General features: G+C 42.9%; 2 protein-coding genes across 2 annotated transcripts; one reads left to right on the top strand and one right to left on the bottom strand.

Moving 5' to 3' along the window:
* Window positions 1-1,573: 1,573 nt before the first annotated feature.
* dpp7 (dipeptidyl-peptidase 7) lies at window positions 1,574-7,779 on the top strand. Its single transcript, XM_070833749.1, has 13 exons — window positions 1,574-1,673; window positions 2,081-2,207; window positions 2,288-2,427; window positions 3,310-3,473; window positions 4,124-4,259; window positions 4,365-4,446; window positions 4,721-4,887; window positions 5,500-5,560; window positions 6,031-6,149; window positions 6,615-6,771; window positions 6,886-6,950; window positions 7,033-7,103; window positions 7,193-7,779. Exons 1-13 carry the CDS (start codon window positions 1,593-1,595, stop codon window positions 7,323-7,325), a joined length of 1,503 nt encoding a protein of 500 aa, XP_070689850.1. The 5' UTR covers window positions 1,574-1,592; the 3' UTR covers window positions 7,326-7,779.
* A 2,358-nt stretch (window positions 7,780-10,137) lies between these two features.
* On the bottom strand, window positions 10,138-24,393 carry man1b1b (mannosidase, alpha, class 1B, member 1b). Its single transcript, XM_070833862.1, has 14 exons — window positions 24,191-24,393; window positions 23,310-23,429; window positions 22,634-22,742; window positions 22,290-22,399; window positions 19,937-20,070; window positions 19,743-19,852; window positions 19,341-19,520; window positions 18,840-18,988; window positions 18,010-18,198; window positions 15,486-15,676; window positions 13,990-14,110; window positions 12,850-13,044; window positions 12,464-12,595; window positions 10,138-11,287 (listed from the first exon to the last, which is right to left on the bottom strand). Exons 2-14 carry the CDS (start codon window positions 23,412-23,414, stop codon window positions 11,051-11,053), a joined length of 1,962 nt encoding a protein of 653 aa, XP_070689963.1. The 5' UTR covers window positions 23,415-23,429; window positions 24,191-24,393; the 3' UTR covers window positions 10,138-11,050.
* Window positions 24,394-24,872: the final 479 nt, after the last annotated feature.

The raw sequence follows: 24,872 nt of genomic DNA, 5'->3' as shown, positions 1-24,872 counted from the left end.
TCCACACTGTGAAGGCAGAGTGAGTGAAACTGGCCCCCTCAGGAGTCTCCACCCTGTTTCTACAAGGAAGTCCTCCATTCACATTCCCGCAGGCTCTGGAATGCAGATGTTAATGTGGCACGTACACCTGCAATTACAACATACACAAATTAAACCTGTTTGACCTGATAACACCGCAGAAGTCGATTTTATCTTGTGTTTAAACTAGTTTCCAACATGAATTTGTTTCTTCTTCTTCTGCAGGTGCTTTATTTGGGAATTTTCTGCAATTGCTTTCACCATGTGGGGTAAACTGTGAATCACAGACAATGTAGCACAGTGACTGCCTAAGCCTGTGAAACTACATGCCTGTGAACATAAAGCCTAGCCTTGCAGCTTAAGTATTTCAACCAGGGTCTGTCCTGTAAGGTCTCTGTGCCAGCTCTAATTATACAGTCAATATAGTGTGCTAACACGCTGTAGGAAACTGTTACTCTCTTAGGACAACATAATACAATTACTGAGGCACTGAGAATCTTCTACAGTGAGATCTTTTAGAGTGACCTTTGACCTCATTTTACAAGGAGTGTGTTTCAGGGAAGGAAGTCAAGAGAAAAAAATGACTTCCCAGAGGTCACAGCTCTTCAGACACAACGTGATGCTGTTGTTTGGCATCCTGAAGATATCAAATCACAACAGACAAGGAAAATGATTTGATATCTTCAGTGCTCAGACTGCCGGGTCAACCTGCTGCACTGCTGTGCTGTGAACTGCATCACTACACCCACACCGCCGCGTTTCCACCGGCTCGACTTGGCCCTACTTGACTCGACTCGGTACGCTTTAGGTAGCGTTTCCACCGGCCCTAGTACCTGGTACCAGGTACTATTTTAGTACCTCCTCCGCCGGGGTTCCAAGCCAGCTGAGTCGAGCTGACAATTCGACGTCACCAGACTGCAGGCCACTGATTGGCCAGGGAGCGGCGTCACCTGATGAGTCATGAGAGCGACTATCAAACCCGCCGTTTCCAAACCCGGAAACGGAGACCGAGCGTTTTTATTATTTCTGTGAACGAGGTAAACGGATACACACAAACTAAGCGCTCCACTTCCTTAGTTGTGTTTGTTTGTGCCGTATACAAATTACGCCACCAGAGTTTCGGCCCGCCTTGCTATGACGACCCCGCCCACGTTTGAGGTGGTACCTGGTGTACGGCTCGCGGGCCGGATCAGGCCCGCGAGCCGTACGTTTGACACCCCTGAAGAATAGCATCTAAACCACAAAGATTTGATATTGTAAAAGGCAGTTTGTAGCATGTGCTCTATAGTGTGTGTACTTGTGTGGTATCTCTGGAAATAGTATTCTAGTATTTCTGTATTTCCACCTTTAGTTATATTTACTTATTTATTTACAATCAATGCTCTTTCGATACTGTCCTCTGTCTGTTCCATCACCTGAAGTGCTCGGCACACTATAAGGAAATCGTGGATCTCACGAGACGCACTTAAACGCAGCGTAGATCATAACAGAAGTCATGTGACACGTGAGATTCGCGCATGCGCGGTGGAGCGTGACCACACTGGTTCAGCAGAGGATTCACTGAGCAGCAGAACATGAATCAGGGACTAGTTTCTTTAGCGGTATCCCTGCTTTGTGTCGAGGTGCTGCACGGCCTGTCGCACATTTCTTTTCAGGTAACGATTTCGTTTATACTTCAGTGTTCTTCTTCTGAAACCTCAGTTCCTTTATGGAGGAAACTCCACTTAAACGTCCTTAATTGCTCTCATGGACGATGACTTAAACTTCCGCCCATTCCTCTGCAGGTGACCACCGAGCAACAACTACATGTGAAAGTTTATGAATTAGTAATGTAATTAGAGTTACTGTGAGCCGAATCGAAGGATGGGTTCAGTTTTAACCAGTGGTTATAAGTTACATGCTATTATTGTATCCATGGTTCTCCAATAACAAGACAGCGAAATATTCTAGTTTCTTGAATAGAGTTTGGTTTGACGTCACGTTTGTAACATCCCCTGAACTTCTAGTGAGAATTTCAAGAAGCACATGTGTAACATTCATGTGCATTCTGTTCGTTTCATAGCCAAGAAAACATCATGGATTTCAGACAGAACCCCATTTTACTGAGAAGTACTTCAGTCAGACTGTGGACCACTTCAACTTTAACAGCATGGGCAATGGGACGTTCAGCCAGCGGTACCTGATCACAGGTGAACACCAGATCCCATTCTGAATGTGAGGAATGTTTGAGCAAACGACTCAGTGTCTTCTGTTTGGCATCTCTTTCTAGACGAGCACTGGGAGAAAGGCCATGGTCCTATTTTCTTCTACACTGGCAACGAGGGAGACATCTGGGAGTTTGCCCTCAACTCTGGCTTCATCACAGAGCTGGCTGCTGAGCAGAGAGCCTTGGTCATATTTGCCGAACACGTAAGACAGAACTGGTGCAAATCTTGAGACAGCGTGGCCAAGATAATATTCTCATCTCTGACTTGTTGATCAAGCAGTAATGACAGAGTAAAGTTTGCAGATCACATGTTAAAGGACAATAGGGAAGCGGATGACTCGTACTATCAGCTGATTTTCACAGTCCACAACCCTCCACACACACACACGCATATATATATATATGCTTGAACAAGAAAACCAAGCACCATTATGAAGTCTAGTCAGCTGGTATAACTGTGAAAATTAACAGATAATTCTGTGTTAGATTAGAATTTTTATATATTTAACACTTCATGGCTTTTATTATTCTCACACAGGTGTATAGCTAGCATTTGATGCTGCAAAATGACATGTATAATGAAAAGAAAATAGGTGGTGTATGTGGGATTGAATCAAAATGAATCACAAAAGTGTCACCTGGTGCAGCAGTGTGGGTCACTGAGGTGTTATTGGACAAGCATGGGGCTCTGTGGGGCGCTATGGCCCAGAGGAAGAAGATTATCAGGCTGTCATACACTTCAACCCTTCATTCATTGTTGGTTTGGGTCTGCACGTGGCTTTGTTTGGCTGTGCTGACAGACGTGTTCTTTAAATGCAGCCTTTTTGTTCAGCAGGTTTTTACCAGTACCAACACGGGTCAGCTAGTCATTGTTAAACACTTAACAGTACTGGTGGTTTCAGAGACATCAATAAAATATGCAGGTCAGAAGCCAGGAAATAGTTTTAGTGCCCTGACAGGGTCACATGACACAGACGACTTCCTCCGTATAGGTGCATGACGTCCTTCACTGTAGCACTGACACTGCCTGCACTTGTTTCGAACGTCTTCTCGAGCTTGAACACCTTTGTCCTCCCTCTCTGCAGAGGTACTATGGCAAATCTTTGCCATTTGGAAAAGACTCCTTCAGCATCCCTCAGATCGGCCTGCTGACAGTGGAGCAGGCCCTCGCCGACTACGCCGTCATGATCAGCGAGCTGAAACAGCAGCTGACGGCCACAGACTCTCCTGTCGTCGTGTTTGGTGGCAGGTAGGATCCGCTCGACCCTCGCTCGCATGCTGTCGTCTACCCTTGTGGCTTGTTTCGCTCCTCCGAAAGTTTTATTTCTTTTATAAGCGATTCGCCCGACACCGATTGTTCACTTCAAGTTTTTGTAAATATATTTAAAATAAACAATCCCTTCATAAGTTCTACAATAACTAGAGTTGATTTTAGTGTCAAATCTATCCCACTATTTTGGTGTCAAATGTTGCACATAAGCCAAAAGACGTCACTTTCCCACTGAATCTTTGGAGCTGAATCCAATCGAGCCTGCTGAAGAATGTTTTCAAGCCAAACATGAAACTGCAGCTATTCTGAAAATGTCAATCCACTATAATCATTCAAACACCCAGGCTGACTTCAGATCAGATGACAGATCTTCCAGATCTACTAAGAGTTTTAGTGTCGGGTTTCAAAAGGCGATCTGAGCCTGTTGTACTTAGTGCTTCCACTCTGATGAAGTATTGAATGGTCCAGTGAAAGGATTATCTTTCCTTTCAGATGTAGGATTACAGGTGGCAGCTCCTCAGTTTATGTGAAGACAGACATGACACCAGATTTCATCTAAAATAAAACTCTCCACTTGTTTGCTGATCTTGGGAGTGTTCCCTGTCCGGCTGTCTCATCTCATCCTGCAGTTATGGAGGAATGCTGTCGGTCTATATGAGACTCAAGTATCCAAACATCGTGGCTGGAGCTCTGGCTGCCAGCGCCCCCATACTGTCCACCGCCGGCATGGGAGACTCCAGGCAGTTTTTCCGAGATGTTACAGCTGTAAGTGCAGCTGTTTTGGAAACGCTTGCGGACAATTAGCAAATCATGAGTGAATCTTCACACGTTTGTGCAGGTTGGATAACGACCTTTGTTTGTCTTTAACAGGATTTTGAGAGTATTTCCCCCAGATGCAGAGATGCTGTGAGGGGAGCTTTCTATCAGCTGAGAGAATTAGCTGAACTCCAAGGTAAACCTGCGTGATGATGTTCTGTCTGAAGAGAAGATGGCCTCAGTTTTATCCAAACAAATAAGAACGAACGAAAAGAATTATCGGACTAGGTGGTGTTGCCAGGGCAGCAGAGAGACTTGGATTTGTTTTAATTCAACGTGAGAAATGTTTCAGCGATTGCAGTTTAATGTCAAGAACGTCAGCTGACGTTGGAGGTGTTGCTCTGTTTAAGTCATGGAGATGCAGTTACTCAGAGTGAAGAATGTGATGCCACTACTGTTGATGTTCCCAGATTACAGTCGCATCCAGTCGGAGTTCTCCCTGTGTAAACGTCCGTCGTCTGCTCAGGACGTCCACCAGCTGAACGGCCTGCTGAGGAACAGCTTCACTCTGATGGCCATGCTGGATTACCCTTACAACACTCACTTCATGGGCAACATGCCTGCCAACCCTGTCAAGGTACACAACGTCCGTGGGAGAGTGCACACACACCTCGAAGTCAAGTTTAAAATGCCACCCATGAGCGACCAACCTTAAATACACTGAAACTATTCTGAAAAGAGAACAGAAACTTCTCCAGTATGTACTTTCTACATTCAGCCTTCCCCCAGCTGCACAGTATGCAAACAAAAGCAGCACTTTGAACAGCAGCTGTGGACTTCCTACAGGCTGCAGATCAGCTGCATCTGTTCATATTGATGAAATCATTGCAGATATATCGGTATCGTTTCCTTCCTTTTATATTATGTATGTTTAGGACAGATCTAAGCTGGATTTAATGCTGTAGCATGTGAGTCTGTGTGCCAGCTGAATTTGAATTATGAAAAATGTAAATATCACTCTAGTTATGGTATTATCCATTATTCATTTTAAAACAGTTCTACAGTTAAAGAGACAAAATGGAAATCAGATATATGACTGACAACAAGAATGCGGAGTAGGTAAAGTATAAGATCAGAAAGAATGAAATACATGGAAACAAAACAAATATCTATCACATCAACGAGGTCTGTTCCACGTCCGTGACACTGGCTGCAGTACAGTGATGTGTAACATGGCTCTCTCTGTCAGGTGGGCTGTGAAACCATGCTGAGTGGACCCGACCTGCTCGCTAACCTGAGGAACACAGCAGGTAAAGGAAATGAACACCGTTTTGTGAGCAGTCTCCTGAAGAAACTGCTAACAAAATGTTGGTTGGCCGTTAGTGAGCAGATGTATTTCATGTCAACAGACACCAGAAGGCAGTGGTCAGCTTCATGTTCCCTAGTTAACACCACATACAGGTACAAGTGCTGGTTCTTTTAGTACAGAATCACCACGACCAACCACTAAGCATGTTCTGTTTTGGTGTCAGCAGCCTCACAGCCACAGGTGTGTGTGTGTGTGTGTGTCTGTTTGCTCCCTTGAGATCACTAAGTACTTAAAGAGAAAGAATCTCTGACCCTACAAAGAATTCAGCTCATAATGGAAGTGACTGTATCTACCTGATCTCCAGTCCAGCTGAGAGACGCATAACAAACCTTCATATCAAGAAACTTTCAATAACCTCTGCTGGTGTTTGGCTCCTGTCAGTGGTTGATGTCACACAGTTCTCTCCTGCAGGGATCGTGTACAACGCTACCGGGCTGCTGTCCTGTTTTGACCTGTACAGTCTGTATGTGGAGTGTGCTGATCCCACTGGCTGCGGACTGGGCTCTGACAGCCTGGCCTGGGACTACCAGGTACTCAAAACACCAGCAGCACACAGCACAGCACACAGGATTTGTATGTAATCTGATCAAAATGTCAGCGTGTGATCGTTTTAGGTTGGTATCTGTCAGCTGTTCCAGTTCATAGCGGTACAAACGCCGGTAGACATGTACTGGATGTGTCCAATTTACACATTACATTGATCATAATGCAAAAAGTATGTAACTTCAGTATGGGGATAGTTTCATTTTGACTAGATGATGTGTTGGATGAGATGAATCTACAGATATTTATAATGGGAGGGTAACGCTGGTCACATTTTACACAGTCCAGTAGAATGAAAAGGACAGTGCGCTCTGCTTTTTGATATGTGAATGGTTTAGATATCACGTCAACATATTTAAAAAGAATACATTTAACAGAATCTCACAATGACCAAAGAAGTATCTCATGTATCTACGCTGCTGTTTCTTCCCCTGCGTCTGCTCTGGCTGCAGGCGTGCACGGAGGTTAATCTGTGCTTTGAGAGCAACAACGTGACGGACATGTTTCCTCCCATGGCTTTCACCCAGAGGGACCGGGAGCTTTACTGCTCCAAACGCTGGGCCGTGGTTCCACGACCCAACTGGTTGAAAATCCAGTTCTGGGGTGACGGTGAGCGCCGAATACTAATACTAGACACACCAGGCTGTCCTGGAACATCTAGAGGTGTAATTTAGAAATGAAAAAGAACAGAATGTGATTCATTGGATGCGTCTCTTTGTTCAGCCCTCTCCACAGCCAGCAACATCATTTTCTCCAACGGAGATCTGGACCCCTGGGCAAATGGAGGGGTGAGAGATTAAATTGAGGACGTTTCAGTAAAGTGCGAAGCCACTGCTTTCAATCTGAGTGAGTCAGTTTTCTGCTTTTCAGGTGCGTAAGTCCTTGAGCTCGTCACTAATAGCTGTCAACATCTCTGGAGGAGCCCATCATCTGGATCTGAGGTACGTCGAGCTGCTGGGCACCGCTGACTTGTCTCTAAACCTAAAACCTAAACCCTAACCTGATCTTTCTCTGATGCCGTTTCATTCAGAGGATCTAACGATGCTGACCCAGCATCAGTAATCAGTGCCAGGAAGACGGAAGCAGACCTCATCGCACAGTGGGTGAAGATGGAGAGGACGAGGTTAAGACAGTCACCGTACAAACCACTAAAGCCACTGTAGCAGAATTCAGGTTTACCACAACGTTGTACAGAATGAGTGAGTCCACCCGTGTGTCCTAGTTCCACTCTGCACACTACTGTTACTGCATTGAGCGGGTCTAGACCGTGTAATGTGTCAGGATGTGTCATGAATTTGTTTGATTTCTGAGTGTGACAGCATGAAATGAAAGGGACCCAGTGGCTCCACTGACGCTGCTGTGCTCTGTGTTTTCATCCTGTAACATGTAAACCAGAAGTACCTCCATGATTAGATCCGCTTTGTTTCACGAGTCAATGATTGACACCAATGTTCTGTTTCTGTTCAGTAAAAACGCTTTAATTTTTCTACTTTTTTTCTTTTTAATTAAAGCCAGCCCAGTGTTTCCGATGCACCGGGTCACATCAACACATTTTTGTGTATTGGAGAAATCTGAATCTGAAATAAAAAAAAAAAAAAAAAAAGAAGAAGACATTGAACCAACGTAACCCGACCACTGTAATTCTGGAAATGCAGGATGACCCCAGTCGTTCTCTGATGGAGCAGCCTACAGAGGTTTTGCAGCCATCTTATATTTACAGTAACTCTAACAAAGTGAACATGTGGGTCTACAACCATAGCGGATGTGTAAAAAGAACAGTATCTGCAAATGTACTGTCATGGACGAACACGGTGAAACGGTCTGGTTGACACGGGAGGGAAATCACAATCAAATGGGTCGTATTCTAAAACCAAAGATCATTTTACCCAAAATGTGATTAAAAAATGGCAGTGTATGTTGTAACAAACGTCCAAAGCCCAGGGAAGAATCGAATGCAGTACAGAGCCCCCCTTTATATGGTCTACATGAGATTTGAGTGTTGGTGGTTCCACTGTAAATGAGCTGAATCAGTCATCAATGACTTGATTCTTAAAATATTAGCATCAGTCTTCAAAATCTATACTGGTGAAATTGTTATCAAAAGCACTGAAAATATCGGCTTTGTTCGTTTTTCCTGAAAGAGGTGGCTTTGCAGAAATGGCTTTTCATCATTAGACCCCAAACTAAATCAGACACCATGGCTGGTTACAGTTTCAGCACATCTTTGGCTCAGGAATTGTACTGAAATACGTCCGGGGAGGGATCACACAACTCCTGCAGGCAGGATTTAAACACACACACGCGTAGAGATTAGCATTATGTAAAGCTAATGATTGCTTTGAGGGACTGCTGGAAGTATAGAAATCCTTATTTCATTGTTCATCTGTAAAAACAGTAAATCAGCAGTAATAATCACAATGTTCACACACTGCAGTAGATCAGCAACATATGCACGTGTACAAACAGCTTGAATGGATAGAAATGGACATTAAACAGACAGTTAACAGTTGTCTTTTGAATGTTGTCTGAAGCAATATTAAAGGCACATGTGAGACAACACAAAGGACAAAATACACAGAGTATACAAGATGAGTTTGGTCTCAATACAAAGTCCTTGAAATCAATAACTACAAGTAGAACTATGATGTAGACTAATGATATTTACAGGAATGAATGCGAGCTGCTCTGAAGCACAGGGAGAGCTGGCTGCATTAGGGTAGCTCCAATGACACCTTTAAATATACACTACAAATCAATATATTATGCTACATTTACGTTTAAGATCTCACAATTCATTTCGCTCACTTGAAAGAAAAACAAAATGTAACTACACTAAAGAAGTCTACAACTGAAGACGGAAAACAGAAACTGATCAGCAGAAAGAAATGTTAAGAACCCAGTGATGTCCTCATAGAACAAAAAGTTTCACAGTTCAGAAGTAAATGTGCTGCCTGGCAACAATCGGAATCAGAGCCAAGTAAAGACTGATGCTACATTCACGTCATGTGGGGATAAACAGAAGGAGCAGCAATAAAGTTTGATGCTGTGTTTCCAAGTGACTTCAGCTTTGTGTTGGACTGTAAGAGTTCATCAGCAACACATCATTCACCACTCCTGAAGTTTCCTTGGGGGATGTTCACACTGCGGCCAACATGAGGAGCATGTTACCAGACCGGTCACGTCTTTTAAAGCACATGTCTGGTTGCCACCGTGTTGCTCTCATGAACAACACATAGACATTTATCATGAGAATAGTACATTTTCTGGAAAATCTCAGTATAATCCTCAGTATAAATGGCAGTGGTAGAAAGTCTAAAGTACATGTATCAAAGGAAACTATTTCACTTATATACTTAGAATATTTTAATTTCATGCCACCTTCACTTTACTTCAGGGGGAGTTATTGTACTTCTCTCTTCATTAAATCTACCATCATGGGTTACTTTGCAGATTAAACACACTGTAATCAGATTCTAATTGACAAATATAAAAATATGATGTGTTGATACAAAAACTGAACAACACCTCTACCAGCTACAGCATGGGAACGGTGGCTGTTGCTCTATAAAGTACGTCTTATCAGGGATATTCTACAGGGTTTAAACCTTGTAATGAACAGTTCATCATTTACATTACAGATTACTCATGGGCCATTGGGGGCAACTTTAGGTTACCTGTTTGCAAAAAAAAAAAAAAAAAAAATGGGGGTGGCATATCCTCCTTCATATGGAGCCATGAGTACTTCCACATTTAATACACTAAGCTCATTAAGCTTCTCTACTTGAAGGTAAAGAGAGGATCTGAATGCTGCTTCCAGGACTGATCAACAGTAGAACAGGAAAAATAACAAACTGATATTTGTGAATATCATCCAACCCCAGAGGAAATGAATCGTCTGTTCAACATCCTCCATGAATCATACTTCAGTGTGAACACCTTCCAGGAAAAGCTTTTTTCCTTTACCTAAAGTGTAGTAAAGTCACATTTATTGTATGACATGAACGCAGCATTAGACAGCAGATACACAGAGTGAGGGCGTGCTCACGCTCTGTCAGGAAACCTCTATTTCCTGTTGTCAAGCAGAGGAGGGAGGGCATCTGATTAGCTTTAGCCAGGGCACTTGACTATCCTATATACAGTGTGATGAGGAATCCCTGTGAGAGTCACCCCCACGTTTTCCAAACATGGCAGCAGAGTGCTGGGGTTGCAGGTGCAGCAGGGAGGGGCTGGTTTCAGTTCAGACAGCCAGTGGCTGCTGTCACTTTTGCTACAAAAGCAACCACCCTGCTGTCACTCCCAGCCCTGGGGTCAGACCGCCAGGACAGATGCAGGCTATGTCCCATAATGGTTTAAATGCTCTTTTAGAAACTGTTCCACGGTCATAAGACGACAATGTAAGGGTAAAAAAAGACCGCAAGATTTTGTTGTGACATAAAAATTGTCATTTTTGTTACAAATAACAGCAATAAAGCAGCTTTAAACTGAAAACATCAGTATTATCTTCAAAACACCTGCATGAGTCCAACCCGCCGCTCCTCATCCGCTTAACATGAGATTAAGACATCTTCGATTCAAGTCACAATCAGGTTTTTTTTCTTTAATGCTCACTGGTGGTCAGGAGGGCAGAAACCTTCCTCCGCTTCTCAAAACCAGACGTCCACGCAACAAAACCACCAGTCACATAAATAAGGAAGGCTTAGCCATTAGCAATTTTCCATGGCTGTGAGCACATAAACAATTGATTCAATCAGTAAAAAGGAGGCTTTTTTTCATCTGTGTTCTGGGTTGTTGTTTTTCGACAACATTCAGCCACTGAGACAGAAGATGAAGGAATTACCTTGGTATTAGATCAACCCTGAGATGTTCCGTTATGTTTATATGTGCACTTTTATCTGCCGCCTGCATCCTGTGTGTGTGCGTCGCTTGTGTCAGGCCATATAGGCAGGGGGTGAGCTTCTGTGTTGAAGACATACTGGTCCAGGCTGATGAGGTTGGGGTCATCTGAGAAGAGCAGGTACAGATATTTCAGGGTCTCTCCCAGGAAGAAGCTCTCCATCTTGTCTCGGGGGCTCGGGTAGTCCGGGTCACGCACGTTATTTATGGAAGTGTAGCCACCGGAGGAAATCTGAGGGAAAACACACACGCACACACACACAGGGATTTGTCCACATTCAAACACTTCCATCACTAGACTTTACAGCATAAAAGCAGTTATTTACTAAGCCAAACCCTAATGGTACAAACAGGGTTACAAAAATGTAGTGTTTACTAAGGCTGAGGATGTAAATGAGCACAGTCACAGTGACTGTGTAGTTTATTTAAGGGCAAGAAGGAAAAATATGTGTGAGTTGTGGGACATTTGAGATGACTATCAGTGTTGACAAGTTCTTCAAGTTCTTCTCTCCGGTGATTTAATGAGTTTCGGCTGCTATTGAGTTGAATTTCCTTTCCTGTCCACCATATTGCAAGATTCTACATAGGAACGCTAATGAAGAATAATTCCATCACAACCCCTGGGTTCAGGTTGACATCAGCGGAACTATTCTTAGTCCTCAAATAGATATTAAGCTTTGAAGGACACAAACTCAGCAAAGAGCTGACAGGTACACTAAAAATGTCTTTATATATCATCCATATGGACACTGAAAAAGTTGAGTAGACTTTTAAACTTAAACAACATAATGATGTGCCACTGTAGCTTCCAGTCCTACAGACAAAAACAAGCTTTCATACACTTTTCCTCCACCAGGCACAGCTGAGTAACATTCCGGCTGTTACACTGTTCTATGGATAATACTAATAATTCATCCAGAAGGGCCGCAGCACGTTTCAGAAGTGTCCAAGTAATGAAACAAGGGCCAAATCAACTAAATCTGAGGAAGTGAACAAAATCAGGCAAGAAAAAAGCCCCGCATCTGAAACCGGTGGGGTATGAAGCCAAGCAGAGGATGGAGCAAAACCATGTTGCAGCCGGAACGCAATGCAGCCATGGGAGTGGAATCAAGGCACGAGACATCAACTAAAGAAAAACACCTCAACTTGAAAGACACTTGACAGGTGGCTTAAATCCACACTGAAAAATACAAATATTTGTACCAGCAGCAGAATGCATTATAGTTCACAGTGATGCCATTCGCACCATCATTCATTGAATTCTCTCCTTACTTTCTTTAAGCCATATTACACCGCCACAGTCAGCATACACCACATGGAGGATATATAAAAGACATTTTGATACGACATTGATCCTTACTTCATCTGATGCAGACAGATCAGTGTCAGCATTCCTCATCGTACTAACCTTGGTGTACTTGTTAAAGTTTTGGAGTATCTCATAGCCCCAGTCCTGGTACTTATGGTCCTTGGTGAACCTGTAGAGGTAGAAAAGACTCTCCACCGTCTCTGGTCGCAGCAGGTTGTGTCTGTCTGCAAGCTATCACAGAGAACACAACGGGAACATCCACAGTAAACCATGTGCCACATTCCAGTTTAAACAGCGGCTTCATTTAGAATGCTCTTCCTTTTCCTTGGCAGGATTGATTATATTTTCCATGACATTCTAAGACATTTAGGGTCTATGTGTGGTCAATGACAATAAAAACAATGACGAAAAGTTTTGAAATGATACTACTGCACAGTTAAGAGCGGACACTCTGCTCACACCCCAGCAGCGCCGTCTCTCCCTACCTTTACGTCAATGTCTCGGGTGCTGCCCTCATGCATGTTGAAGTGGACGATCTCTGGACTGAGGCCTGTCTCCATCTGGACGTACATCTGATAGCAGGTTTCCATCAGCTGTTGGGCCAGATCCATGTGATCAGCTGGCAGACCATTGTGAGCACCGAGGGCCAGAGTGCCCGGCAGGAAACACACTAGATGGTCCTGGAGAAATACAGTGTACATAAGAATAGAGTGACGAGACAGCTGTGTTAACAGATACTTCCAAATACACATGCCTGCGTGGTCCTGAAAACAAAAACTAGCAACATTCACTCATCAGTAAGAGTTTGCTCGTTTATACCTCAATCCAGAGATGGTGGGTGGACAGATGAGGGCAATCCAGAATACAAACTCTACAAAGAGATAGAGGAGAGGGAGCTTCATCCTCTCATGAAGTGGGCAATAGAATGATAGCTTCTCTCTCACTCACAGGGCACACAGCACCCACAGGGAAATCACACTGTGGGGTGACTGTATTGGGAGAAGGGGAATGATCAAGTGAAGATAAAATAGAGGAATGGGACAGGTGTCAAAACTGAGTGTGTCTATGTTCAACTTTCCTGGTGTCCAACAAGTCTTTATGCTTGGGACCGCTCAGTGGTTTCACTGATTTTTGTCCGTTGTCTGAGTGAGTGAGTGAGTGAGTGAGTGAGTGAGTGAGTGAGTGAGTGAGTGAGTGAGTGAGTGAGTGTTTGCTTTGGTGATTTGTTTGACTGCAGGGTGGTTATCTGTGCTCATGTGGTGATGCGGTTGGGATGGATTTAATACTGAATGGTGAAGTGAGGTTTTAATGTAGTTTGTAGGCTTCGCTGTCTATCAGTTTGTTTCCAAGGGAAGGAAATCACTTGGCCCCACCCTCCCTCACGGAACATCACAGTAGTTTGGCTTTGCCTTTTTGGTCACTTTTGCCAAGACATAATTACAACCTTATGACACCACACATTTAATGAATTTATCAGTTGACTGTCAAAACCAACTAACCGATACTGGGCAGGAGGGAACGTTCAAATCAATGAGCTTTTGATGGGGTGATCTCAGTCCACAGCTATGATTGATAGAGTGCAGACTATGAGCAGTGCCTTGAGGGTTGTTTTGAATATTACTGACCATTTTTGGGCTGAACTGTCCATGTGAGAGCTCTCCAACAAAGGTGAGGCCATTAGGTGAAGACTTCTGCAACAGGTTCTTCTTTACACCCTCTATTGCCTGCAGATAGTCCTCCAAGAGCCTACACACACACACACACACACAGACAGACACAGACACAGACAGACACAGGGAATTGAATGCATTGAATGTCATCAATGAGGATGACAGTTTCCCATGTAATATACATACACATACATACCCAGATTTTAATATTTTCTGCCAGAACAGGCATGCAGTCTGCGATTTGTTCAAGTAATGATTAAATCAGTGTCTGAAGCTTGGACATCAAATCTATTCCCCTTGGAATCCAACAAACATGCTAACTAATGTAGGCCAAAACCCAGAAGTGACGCAAAAACACACTTCCAACAAATAATTTAGACATTCAAAGCTGCTTAATAAAAGCCTTCGCTTTCAAGCAGTGCCAAGTGTCTGGAGGGGATTGTTGATCCAATTTGTTCATCTGTCATCAGTCTCAGTGACACAGCCAACGTAGCCAAATGCTGCCAGAGCTGACAGAACAGCATAAGCATTTTTATCTCTACATTTGACTGGCTGACATTAAAGTGTTTTCATCTACAGCCTGTATTTGTCCATTTTAAGTCAATATGGGTAAGGATACGCCTAGAACTGTAACATTCAGCTGATCAGTTAACTGACATAAAATGATTTTAAATAAAGGATTCTTTACTTATTTTATTAACTTCTTTCTTATGTAATAATAAACTAAACGTCCTTAAGTTCTGGAGTGTTACCAGGTCAAAGCAAAAAAGATTTTTGAAAAGGTTACCTTAGACATTGAGAAACTGTAGTGAGCTTTTTTTTATTGTCTGCCATTTAATAAACAAAACAATTGATTAAGAGTAGAATCAAGAGAACATAATCAACAAATGACTTGATACTGAAAACAATCAGATAATCAGTAGTTTCAGCCATAGATGGATCATTTCTAAACGTTTCCTCTGTCTATACTGATTACGGTACATGAAACTCAGTGCTTGTGTTGTTTTTCAGGATAACTAGAATCACCGCCCTACCCCGAAAACCCACGAGGACGTCTGCGTCATGTTCTGGCTGTGGTCCGTCTTTAGTGTGGTTGTAAAACTCACCGGGAGCGTTTCAAAAGCGTTTTGCCAAGTCTCTGCAAGTGGACTTTCATAACCATTAAACTAAAATGAAGTGATGGGAGGAAAAATGACAACTCCACTTGCATGCTAGCTAGCATCGAGTCCACACTGTCACTAACCACGGCACTCACCGAAGAAATATCTAGTTTTCAGCAAGAAGCAGCCAGAAGAGTCTACGCTATACAGTAGAAGAATATATCTTGGACGTATAATGTTTGTAGTTGATTTACTGGGCTGATTGTTAAAAAGCACTGGTATATTTCATATTTCACATGGTGCTGTTCACTCAGGTGTATGTGAATACAGAGTATCTTAAGTCCAACTCACTGGTTCTCCTTCTTGCCTCCCTGGATCCACTGCTTCAGCAAGTATTCATAGTAGCTGTCTGCTCGGGCTCCCAGTGTGTAGATGCCTTGGTGGGTGAACTGTCCATTGTTCGTGTTGATGAACATGGGCACAAGACCATCCAGCTTGCCATCTAGTTTGTGGACCTGTTTCATGACCTCTGCCACAGCCGCCTGGAAAACCGAGGTCAGAGGTCAGATGAGTTACACTGCAGGGATTTTTTTGTGACATGTATTTGCTGACTCAAAGTAACCTGATCCTAAATTACAAGAAACAAATTCTAAATGTCAAACACACACTACCCTGCCAATAGATTTAATAAACTGTCTTCCAATAAAGAATTTCATACACATTGGGAGTTTCCTCAATCACCTTAAATCAACAGTAAAAGAACATCTCAGGCTCTGAAATATTTCATTGTGTGTTCACAATCAACACAAAACAATCCACTTCCACACTGACACTTCTGTTTAATCTTGTACCTGCAAGAATTAACACAAATGTAAGCTATCCCAGCATTATTTTTTTTGCAAACCTTGCTAAATTTCCGGAAAAGGGACAAGCCGAATGAGAAGAAAGGCTGGCAACAGGCAAAAACAACTGGTGTCAGCAGCTCCTGAGTGTGTATGCCTCAACAACCAAAAACAGTGTTTGTGAGTGGGAAACTAGTGAGGGATTATGTCCTTGATGTTTCACACACCTTCTCCCCATTGGTGAGTGTGCCTGCATGGGTGGGGATGTGATTGGAGGTATAGAGAGTGAAACCCTGTGCATATTATGCCCTTAAGGTGAAGCTCCACTAGAAGGTGAGAAGCAGCCACCAGAGAATGGGTGTGTATTACACATGATGTGGGTACAAATTGTTGGTAGCTCATCATCTGTAACAACAGGAATGCTGGGTTTGAGTGTTCCAGTGACCAAGACTATACAGTTAGTTAAAACATCTTGTGCTAACAGAATCTGTGTATTTTTTTTCATGTATCCTCAAAACCTTCTTTTAAGGGGAATCCTCGTGGCTCTGTGGGCTAAGGCACATCAGGCATCATGTTAATAAGACTTTGAGAGTTTGAATGTGGCCCATCTCTTGTGACCCACGAAATGATTAGCCTATAGTTGACAGCTAGCCACAGTCCGATGAGAGAGATGACAATGACTGCTGCAAGGCAACGAAAGCAGCAGCTGACATCAAAACCAATAATTATCAATGCCTACAAGATCGAACTCAAAGAAGCTAACAAACCCAGTGTACAGAAGAAGTTCTCCAATTGTGTTCAGAGCATTCACACTATATGTTCTTCTACTGACATTTTTTGGCTCGCTTCTCCTCCCACACCGTTCAAGGTATCAACGTCATTCAAACTGCAAAACGTGCAGCTCAATCGGGAATCAAGCGGAATGACTTTTCTCATTCATAGCATTCATAGTTTCCATAATATTCAATATTTCATTTTTGCTCGTGGTGCGTTATGAGTCCATGGAGGTGAATGGGGAGAATCGTCGGAATTTCCATTTCGTGCTAGAGCAGTGACGTCATTGCTAGAGTGTGGGGGAGCGGAAAAATCACATGAAACTTTTGTCTTTAACTCGCTGGTTTGGCCGAAACGTTTCACCCACATTCACAATTTATAACTCAACATGTAGGTTAAGTCCTTGCAGACGCAGTAATGTGGCTCAGAACACACAGGAACGCACGCAGCGCGTTGTACGAGCCTCGGAGCACCGGGAGTGCCGACCGAACGCCTAATTGACTGCCATGTTAAAACGACAAGGGAGGGAGAGAGAAAAACTTGTCTTTCCTGCGAGCAAGCGCTCATTTCACAAGCTAGAGACCTTAGATTACATCTACGTGTTCAGGAGACTCTCTTATGTCCACTGGTCTGCACTTTATGGCTGTGACATGGACCAATTTCAGTTAAACCTGCATTTTCAGAGGTGTGTGAATCTCTGTAAGACGGAGCTCCACTGGAGCTCCGACGAGGGGCGTTCTGGGACAGTCGGACATTCCAGCGTTCTCACGGTAGAAGCCTCTCCTCACCGTGCGCTTAGTATTTTAACAGATAAACATAAACTGTATGTGCTTTAGACTGTTAATTAACTAATTACTGACGTGATAACTGATATGGAGTTCACACATTGAGAACATAGAGCTTTGCAGTTACTTTATTACTTATATTAAAAGCATTAATCCCCTAAAAACTGACTATTTCAGACTCTCAGCTTGTTAGACTTGGCCAGCCTTGGCTTGTTGGGGCATCGTCAGCTTTAGCTGTAATTCATCAGACTCAGTTGTGCTGAAATAATTATTTGGATAATTTTAGAAATAATCTCCAGGAGCTACAATTTCACACTGCATACCAGTTTTATAACAGCATTTGCAGATGAAAAGTGGGATCTGTCAGTGCTGTTGCAGTGAAGCACAGAACAGTCATTTTTGAAAAACATTATGATATCAAGTTGTGTTAGCAATATCAAATTGAAAGTGTAGTTGTATCTCTTTGGCAGTTACCTGGTACTCTGGTTCCTGGGTGAGGCGGCTGAGCTCCCTGAACTCCAGCTGGATGCTTGTAACCTCGGCCACAGTGCTGTCTGAGGTCCAGCGAGGGGGGTGGGCTGTGCCTTTCCCAATGTTCACATCAGAATAGGGGATCTTGGACGGGGTGTTGAAGGCTGGCATCAGCCTGGAGCCGATGTCTTTCTGCAGAGGGAGACTGCAGATTACATGCAGGCCATCAGACACCTTCAGTAGTGCTGCTGATGGATGAATGCTTGGATGTGGGGTTTACAGCCCGTTTCAACCACAGATGTCAGCATTTCTGATTAGATGGAAAGTTTACTCATGTGAATGTTGTTGGATTAAAGTGATATTGGTTCGGCATTCCTGGGCTTTTACTGCAAAGGCACTCTATGTAACATTTCTACAGCTGAAACCATCCCTCAGTTCATCTATTAGTCACAGACAAAGGATTCATTTTTTTAAGGACAAACAGTCAAAATAAGCTCCATGTTCCAGCTTATCAAACAGGAAGCTTTTCTGTTTCTTTGTCATAAATATGGTAACTTGAGGATCTTGGGGCTTCTGACGGACTTCATACACACAAATCAGACCAGTACCTTGAGTACCCTCCACCCTATAAGTTACACCGTTTGCTCTACAGTTCAATTTGGAGGAAAATATGCTGTCATGCCTTGAAATCACGACAGGAGAATACAGTATTTGGTTGTCAAAGATTCTGGCAATGGTAATGAGATGAGTGAAAGACCAATGGAGAAAATATCCCTTCCAACAAGTCCAGGTCAACTTCAGGTTTTGAAATGAGTGCCTGTGTGTTGACTCACAGCTTTGTCTAAGAACAGGGTGTCTCCGGTCAGATGGTAGGTACTGAGCAGGCCTCCTAGGATACGGATGGTGCTTTCAAACAGGTTGACATCTACGTTCTTGTTGAATGTCAGCTCTGAGGCCACCCACGCCTTTGCTTCTTCAAATTCTGCAATACATCATTACAAACGTTTAAGAATACTCATGGAATCATTTTTAAATGAAGCAATGTAATCTGAATGTGCTGTCTCAATTGTTGTCACAACCCTCATTTCAGTAATGAATTACAATACTACTGCTACTTCTGGCTGAACTGAGCTATGAAGAGGAGAGAACATGGCACAGGATTAGTGTATTTAGCTCTCATGTGGAGAAACTTGATTTTCATACATTCAGATACAATTTTTTGCTGTGACACTGGCTCTGACCACTGTCGTCGTCATCTGCGAGCTCCCAACTTCTAAACACAACAATGGCCTCACCAGGAGGTTCAAAGTTGGCCGGCACAAAGGTCAGTCTACCTTCTTTAAGCCCCAGGATCCACATGGTATCCAGAGCATCGATAAGCGTCAACCCCAGGCCAAACCACTCGCTGTAGGCCTTGGAGAGGGGCCTGAGCTCATCATGGCCCCAAGCAAAGTCTTTATAACCCTTCCATGCATGTCTGAAAGCTTCCCGCACCGCCTCCAGCCAGCTACCTTCTGGAACACAGTGCAGACAAGATGCCCATTTATTATCCCATCCAAGTCTACCAAGTGACTGAAATGTTTCACTTATTTAAGTCACACAGATCACACATTCCATTCCACAGACACTCAAACAAAGTCGAGCCTCCTGAAAACTATACTGCAGAGTGTTCAAAGTGTTCAAAGAAAGCAACTCATTTACAATAAACACAGAGTGCTTATTAAAACAGAAAGTACCTGATTCTTTAGAGGATTTGGCTTTTGGGTTGGCAGGTGAACCTTCCTTATTTTCCTCATCCTTGGTGCCTTCCGTGGCCTGGTTCGTATCGATTACTGCCCCACGCCAGCTGAAAGTCACCAGAGGTTTAAGAGCTAAATAATACATATATAATAAACACTAACTTAAGTCGTGCTCGCGCTCCAGGTCTCACCTGATCACTCCGTCCTCCTCCCCTACAATCTTGCTGTCAGCTGCTTTGTCCCCAACCGCTGTGTCTGAAGCGTTTCCTTTCTTCTGAAGGCGGTTCTGAAGAACAGGCGGTCCTCTCTTATTGGATAATTTCCTCTGTGGCAAATTGTAACATAAACAAAAAAGCACTTTAGATCATTCCAATCACTTCATGTGAGCAGGTCATTCAAAAAGACAAGCAGACTGATCTGTATTAGAAGTAAATGTAAACACACATTCCTAATCTGCTGATATTGCATCTTAATTTAAACTATATGTGTACTTCAAAAGGATACATTATCAGTGAAACCCTGTGACAACTGTGGTTTGAGGATGAATCACTACTATGACTAACTGTGCTGTGAATACATTTGCGAGATCAAACTAATGTTATGCCGTCACTTGTCAGGTGTGGCGTAGGAGAAACCTCAAAATAACACCGCCACCACTTGTTTCCGGTTGGTTCACTGGCGTCTATTGAAGTAGCACAAGAAGAGACATTATAATACACCTATACAATTTTAGATTTATTCGAAAATACCTGACACCAGCAGCTGCTACGTTCCTGTTTCATACTACGAGCTTCTCAAATATAACCATTAACCACTTGGTCTCCTACCACTGATAAATAATAAAACCTGCATAATCTATCCAATCAAGCTCTTAAGGTCCTTGACTATAAACCTAAAAGCTAACATCACATAATATATTTTACACATATGGTCTCATTTGCTAGGAAAATCTTATCAAATTTCACAATACTCAATATTCAAATATTCTTGATGGATTAGCACCTCCCCCATTCATTATAGATTCACCAGATCAAGAATAAAAGGAGACACTGCATCTTTTGGCAAGACAAGCCTCACAGTAAGACCTTCCCACTTTAGGAATATCCTTCCATTAAGTGTACAACATAGTGACTTTTAAAACTACTTAAAAAATACTTCCATAACCTTCAAACTAGCTAGAGTTTGGATCCCACGCTCACACTTTGCTCCTTGTCATTACGTCGGCAATACCAAGCGTACAAACCGGTCCTCTCCTTGATGCCTCCTTTTGGCCAATGTGTGGGTTCATAATTTATACATATATTTATTTCTTTACTTTGTCACCCTATTTCATTTTACTCTCTCCCTACTGTGCATGGACAGGATTATCTTTCTTTCTTTGAGTTGACTATGTTTTTGACAAACTTCCAAACACTTTGTATCTGTACCATATATTTGTGGAAAAATTCAATAAAAATATCTGAGGAAAAAAAACTACTTAAAAAGCTACAAGACCTGCCATCATAGCTCCCCACTGCATGGCAGCCTTGTCTGCCCTTTACGGCATCTACTAATAAGACCCTAACCCTAACCCTTATTTTCAATACTTACAAATCATGATATTTCTGTGGATTGTCCAAGGTAAGAGGTAACGATTACTCTCAAAAGAAAAAATGTGTAATGTGTGTTCAATTTTGTGTAACAATTTTTCAAAGCTGTGAGAACCACAAACATAATTCCGTTCATCTTCATTGTACTGAGGTGGGGCAGAAATCTGAGAGACAAATCTCAAAGCCTGGACACATAAAACCAAAACTATCTGCATGGAGTGATACCACTAGAATTGAGTGAGATAATTTGCTTTTTAAAAGTGGATGAAATGATTTTGCATTAATGGCCATATGGTAAGATTTGCAGTGCATCTTTCAACATGGACTGTACCTCCACTAGTGAGAATACTGAGCTTTTCAGCCCACTGCAGATGTGTTACTTCAAAAGTGGAACAAGTACAATTTTAGATCCAAATCTTTCCCCCACAAGTGATCTGATCTGCACCTTCCTATTGTTAGACAATCCATTTATAGTGGTAGTTTGGCTGAAAATAACTATCAGGTGCCATTCATTTCGATTCCATTAGAGACTAAAATTATCTACAGACCTAAGTGGGGAGCTTTGGATTTTTGGGCTTTTGCTGTTTGTGTGATATAGTCATCATCTTAGGAGACTGAAAAGTATAAATGCATGATGATTATATTTAAATCTGTTCACTGTAATTGTTTAGTTGTCACATATTGACAATGAAAAAAGGTTCCCTACATGTTGTGCATGCCATTTCAAAAACAACATGTTGTATAGGTTATTTTAACACCAAATCTAATACCTACAAAAACTGTTTCCACTACTGCACGCCTGAAATTTTGGGCTCTGCAATTACACCACAGTCCCCTGATAAGATACTGAATCACAGTCTGTCTATCAAAAGTAACACTGACAAAAATTTTAAGTGCTCCAACCACTTTAGAAACTCTGAGCTACTCAAAAGAACAGAAGCAGAGTTATAGAAACCTGGGAGGTTTGTTCTGGTAGCGGTGGTCGGCCCGCTTTGACAGGCTCAGGCAACACATGTGGGACCACTGGTTTCAGGACGCTGTTACTGTCTGTTTCCTGCTCTCCATCTGAAAGGCCTCAACATACACAGAAATAGTTTTAGTATTTAAGTATTACAGTGGTACAGTGACATAGTTTAAGGGTGGCAAGTTGGCCTGAGGATCACACGTTAGAAGCAAAAATGAAATACTCAATATTCTGTTGGCATTCAACAGCTCCAGCTCTTTGGAGCCTCTGACAGCATCCCTGTGGCTCAGACTCATGGCAAATCACAGGAGATGTTCACTGTATAACAGCCTTACCTCTGAGGTGTTCGGTAAGAGCGGGATAGGAAGCAATTCCACAAATAAACAAGAGGACGAGGATGAAGAGGATGAGGCTCCGCTGCAGCCTGGACAGTTGTTTCCATTTCTGCATGCACACAGAAAAGAAGAAGATGGAGAATGACGCCTGCTTTTATACTATGCTGTGCTGCCCCCACACTGTATACTGGGACTGGATTATTATGGAACACAATGTTATTCATACAACCTTTCTGTCTCATAAACAGTAACAGCAACGGTATAAATGATCAATAGCAAAATATGAAATATCAAAATCTTATTGTAAATATAAAAAATTACAATAATTTTAATACAATCATATAATATCATTGAGTAGTAAAGTATGTAGGTTAGAACAGCTTACAGATTTGCAGCAAGGAACATTTGACTACACATTTGTGCTCAGCTGTGTGGATCATGAACAATTCATTTCAGCTATCTTTTTAAAAAGATTGAATGACAAATACACAAACTTGAACTTGGAATCAAAGCCTAAAAAAAACAAAAACAACACTCATTATCTTTTTCCACAAATATGTCGGCGAGAGCAGGGTCCTTGTAAAAAGGACCGGGTGAGAAACCAGGGCCGAGTGAACACAAGAGTGGAACTAGAAATATCTTGCCAAGCCGTTGATGTGAGGCGTGACTGACTTACCCTCCAACAGGACTGCCTCCTCCACTGCTTACTGTTATTGTAGCTTCCACTTCCATGTCCGGCAAAGTCTAGAGATACGTAGTCCTGTCGAGATGGTGGGTGCATGTCTGTGATCTGGCCCTGGTGGAGAGACACAGTGGAGACCAGTGTGACAAAGAGAGGACAGCTGGATGGAGATGGCGGTTGTGGTGATGTTATCCCAGCTCCAAGCACGCTGGGGTGGGGGGAGATGCATCTAACGTGTGAGCCCGCCTGGTGTGGTTCTGATATGATCACAAACTAACACCACTTCGTCACATGGAGTCTTGCTCCAAATTAACTGGCTTTACACACAAATCTTGCTGTAACCTACATTCACAGCTCACCCTACTAATGACTTGGATCCCCCCCCCCATACAGCCTGACACTCGTGCTGTCTCATGGGGGCAGGTGTAGATGTTGGTGATGGGCACAGCACAGCTAGCTACGTAGCTGTCACACACATCTGCAAACGTAACCACACAATGCCAACTTTTAATCAACAGGCTTATTTATTTATTTGTCTTCAATAAAGTGAAAACCGATGCACATTGCATATCCAGTCGACAGGACTTCAACAGAATGCGCTACATTGCCGATAATTTCCTGTACCTACATACTAACGTTGTCTAATCCTAGTGTAGCTGCTGCGTAGCCTTGGCGTAACGGGCTCGAAGTGACGATTAGGCGGATGCACAGCCCAACTGAGGACCGAGGCATACCTTGGGGCCTAACACAACACACACCACGGGTCGAGCGCTTAATTATTACAGCAAAAACGTTATTTGAAAAACAGGAAAAAAAATGTTTTGCTGTGGATCTGGTGGGCGCCCAGACACATGAAAATACGGAACTGACATTACCTTGTAAAGTATCCGGCGTTAACGTCAGAAGTGCAGCCAGCCTTTATCCGCCACCAGGACGGTAGCAGCAGTCTCTCAACTGCGGCGGCCAGTTAGCGGTTAGCTGGACGTCGGTGTTACCGAAGCAGCCCGGTGGTCTCTACGAGCTTAAAACAGTTCCCCGATACTAAAAGCCGCGCAGCCGGTAGTCCTCATTTTAGAACTGTAGCACAGACAGATAAAGAGCCTGCCAGGTGTCACCCACTTGTAGCTGAGGATGTGCTGCTGCTCCCTGCCAGCAACACTGGGGTCCAGAGGCAGCCGTGCTGCTTTCACTGACTTCTTCCAAATATCGTAAATACTCCGTGGTACTATTGTACTTTATCACTGAATCAAAAGAAATACATTCTAAGCAGTTTTTAGCCATTCTGAGGTCATTTTGCAATACTTTTTCCATGCTATGCGTTTTATTGCATATGTTAAATTTTTTAAAAAATCACAAAATGATTTTGACGAAATGAAATCTAATTGTCTTGCAATTTCTTATTTGTTTTGAAAAGTTTCCAATACCAGCACCAGCATGGGAGGCCTCATCTCGAGGTTGGCAGCCTGTTTACCAGAGTGGGATGCTGCTGGTACTCTGGAGAACCACATTGCATGTTACAAACACAAACACTGTGTAATACAAGACTTGCATACAAAC

The sequence above is a fragment of the Pempheris klunzingeri genome, chromosome 7, assembly GCF_042242105.1.
Source record: "Pempheris klunzingeri isolate RE-2024b chromosome 7, fPemKlu1.hap1, whole genome shotgun sequence".
Classification (NCBI taxonomy): domain Eukaryota; kingdom Metazoa; phylum Chordata; class Actinopteri; order Acropomatiformes; family Pempheridae; genus Pempheris; species Pempheris klunzingeri.
The sequence above is the reverse complement of the archived record's forward strand: the minus strand, read 5'-3'. Positions and strand labels throughout refer to the sequence as shown.

Excerpts from the sequence above, each read along its gene's own strand:
- dpp7 (XM_070833749.1), top strand. The coding sequence starts at position 1,593 with ATGAATCAGGGACTAGTTTCTTTAGCGGTATCCCTGCTTTGTGTCGAG. Across the intron at positions 1,674-2,080 it reads TGTCGCACATTTCTTTTCAG|CCAAGAAAACATCATGGATT; the intron begins GTAACGATTTCG and ends TTCGTTTCATAG. Across the intron at positions 6,951-7,032 it reads ACCCCTGGGCAAATGGAGGG|GTGCGTAAGTCCTTGAGCTC; the intron begins GTGAGAGATTAA and ends TCTGCTTTTCAG.
- man1b1b (XM_070833862.1), bottom strand. The coding sequence starts at position 23,414 with ATGCACCCACCATCTCGACAGGACTACGTATCTCTAGACTTTGCCGGA. Across the intron at positions 22,743-23,309 it reads GGAGGCAGTCCTGTTGGAGG|AAATGGAAACAACTGTCCAG; the intron begins GTAAGTCAGTCA and ends GTGTGCATGCAG. Across the intron at positions 20,071-22,289 it reads TACCAGAACAAACCTCCCAG|AGGAAATTATCCAATAAGAG; the intron begins GTTTCTATAACT and ends AATTTGCCACAG.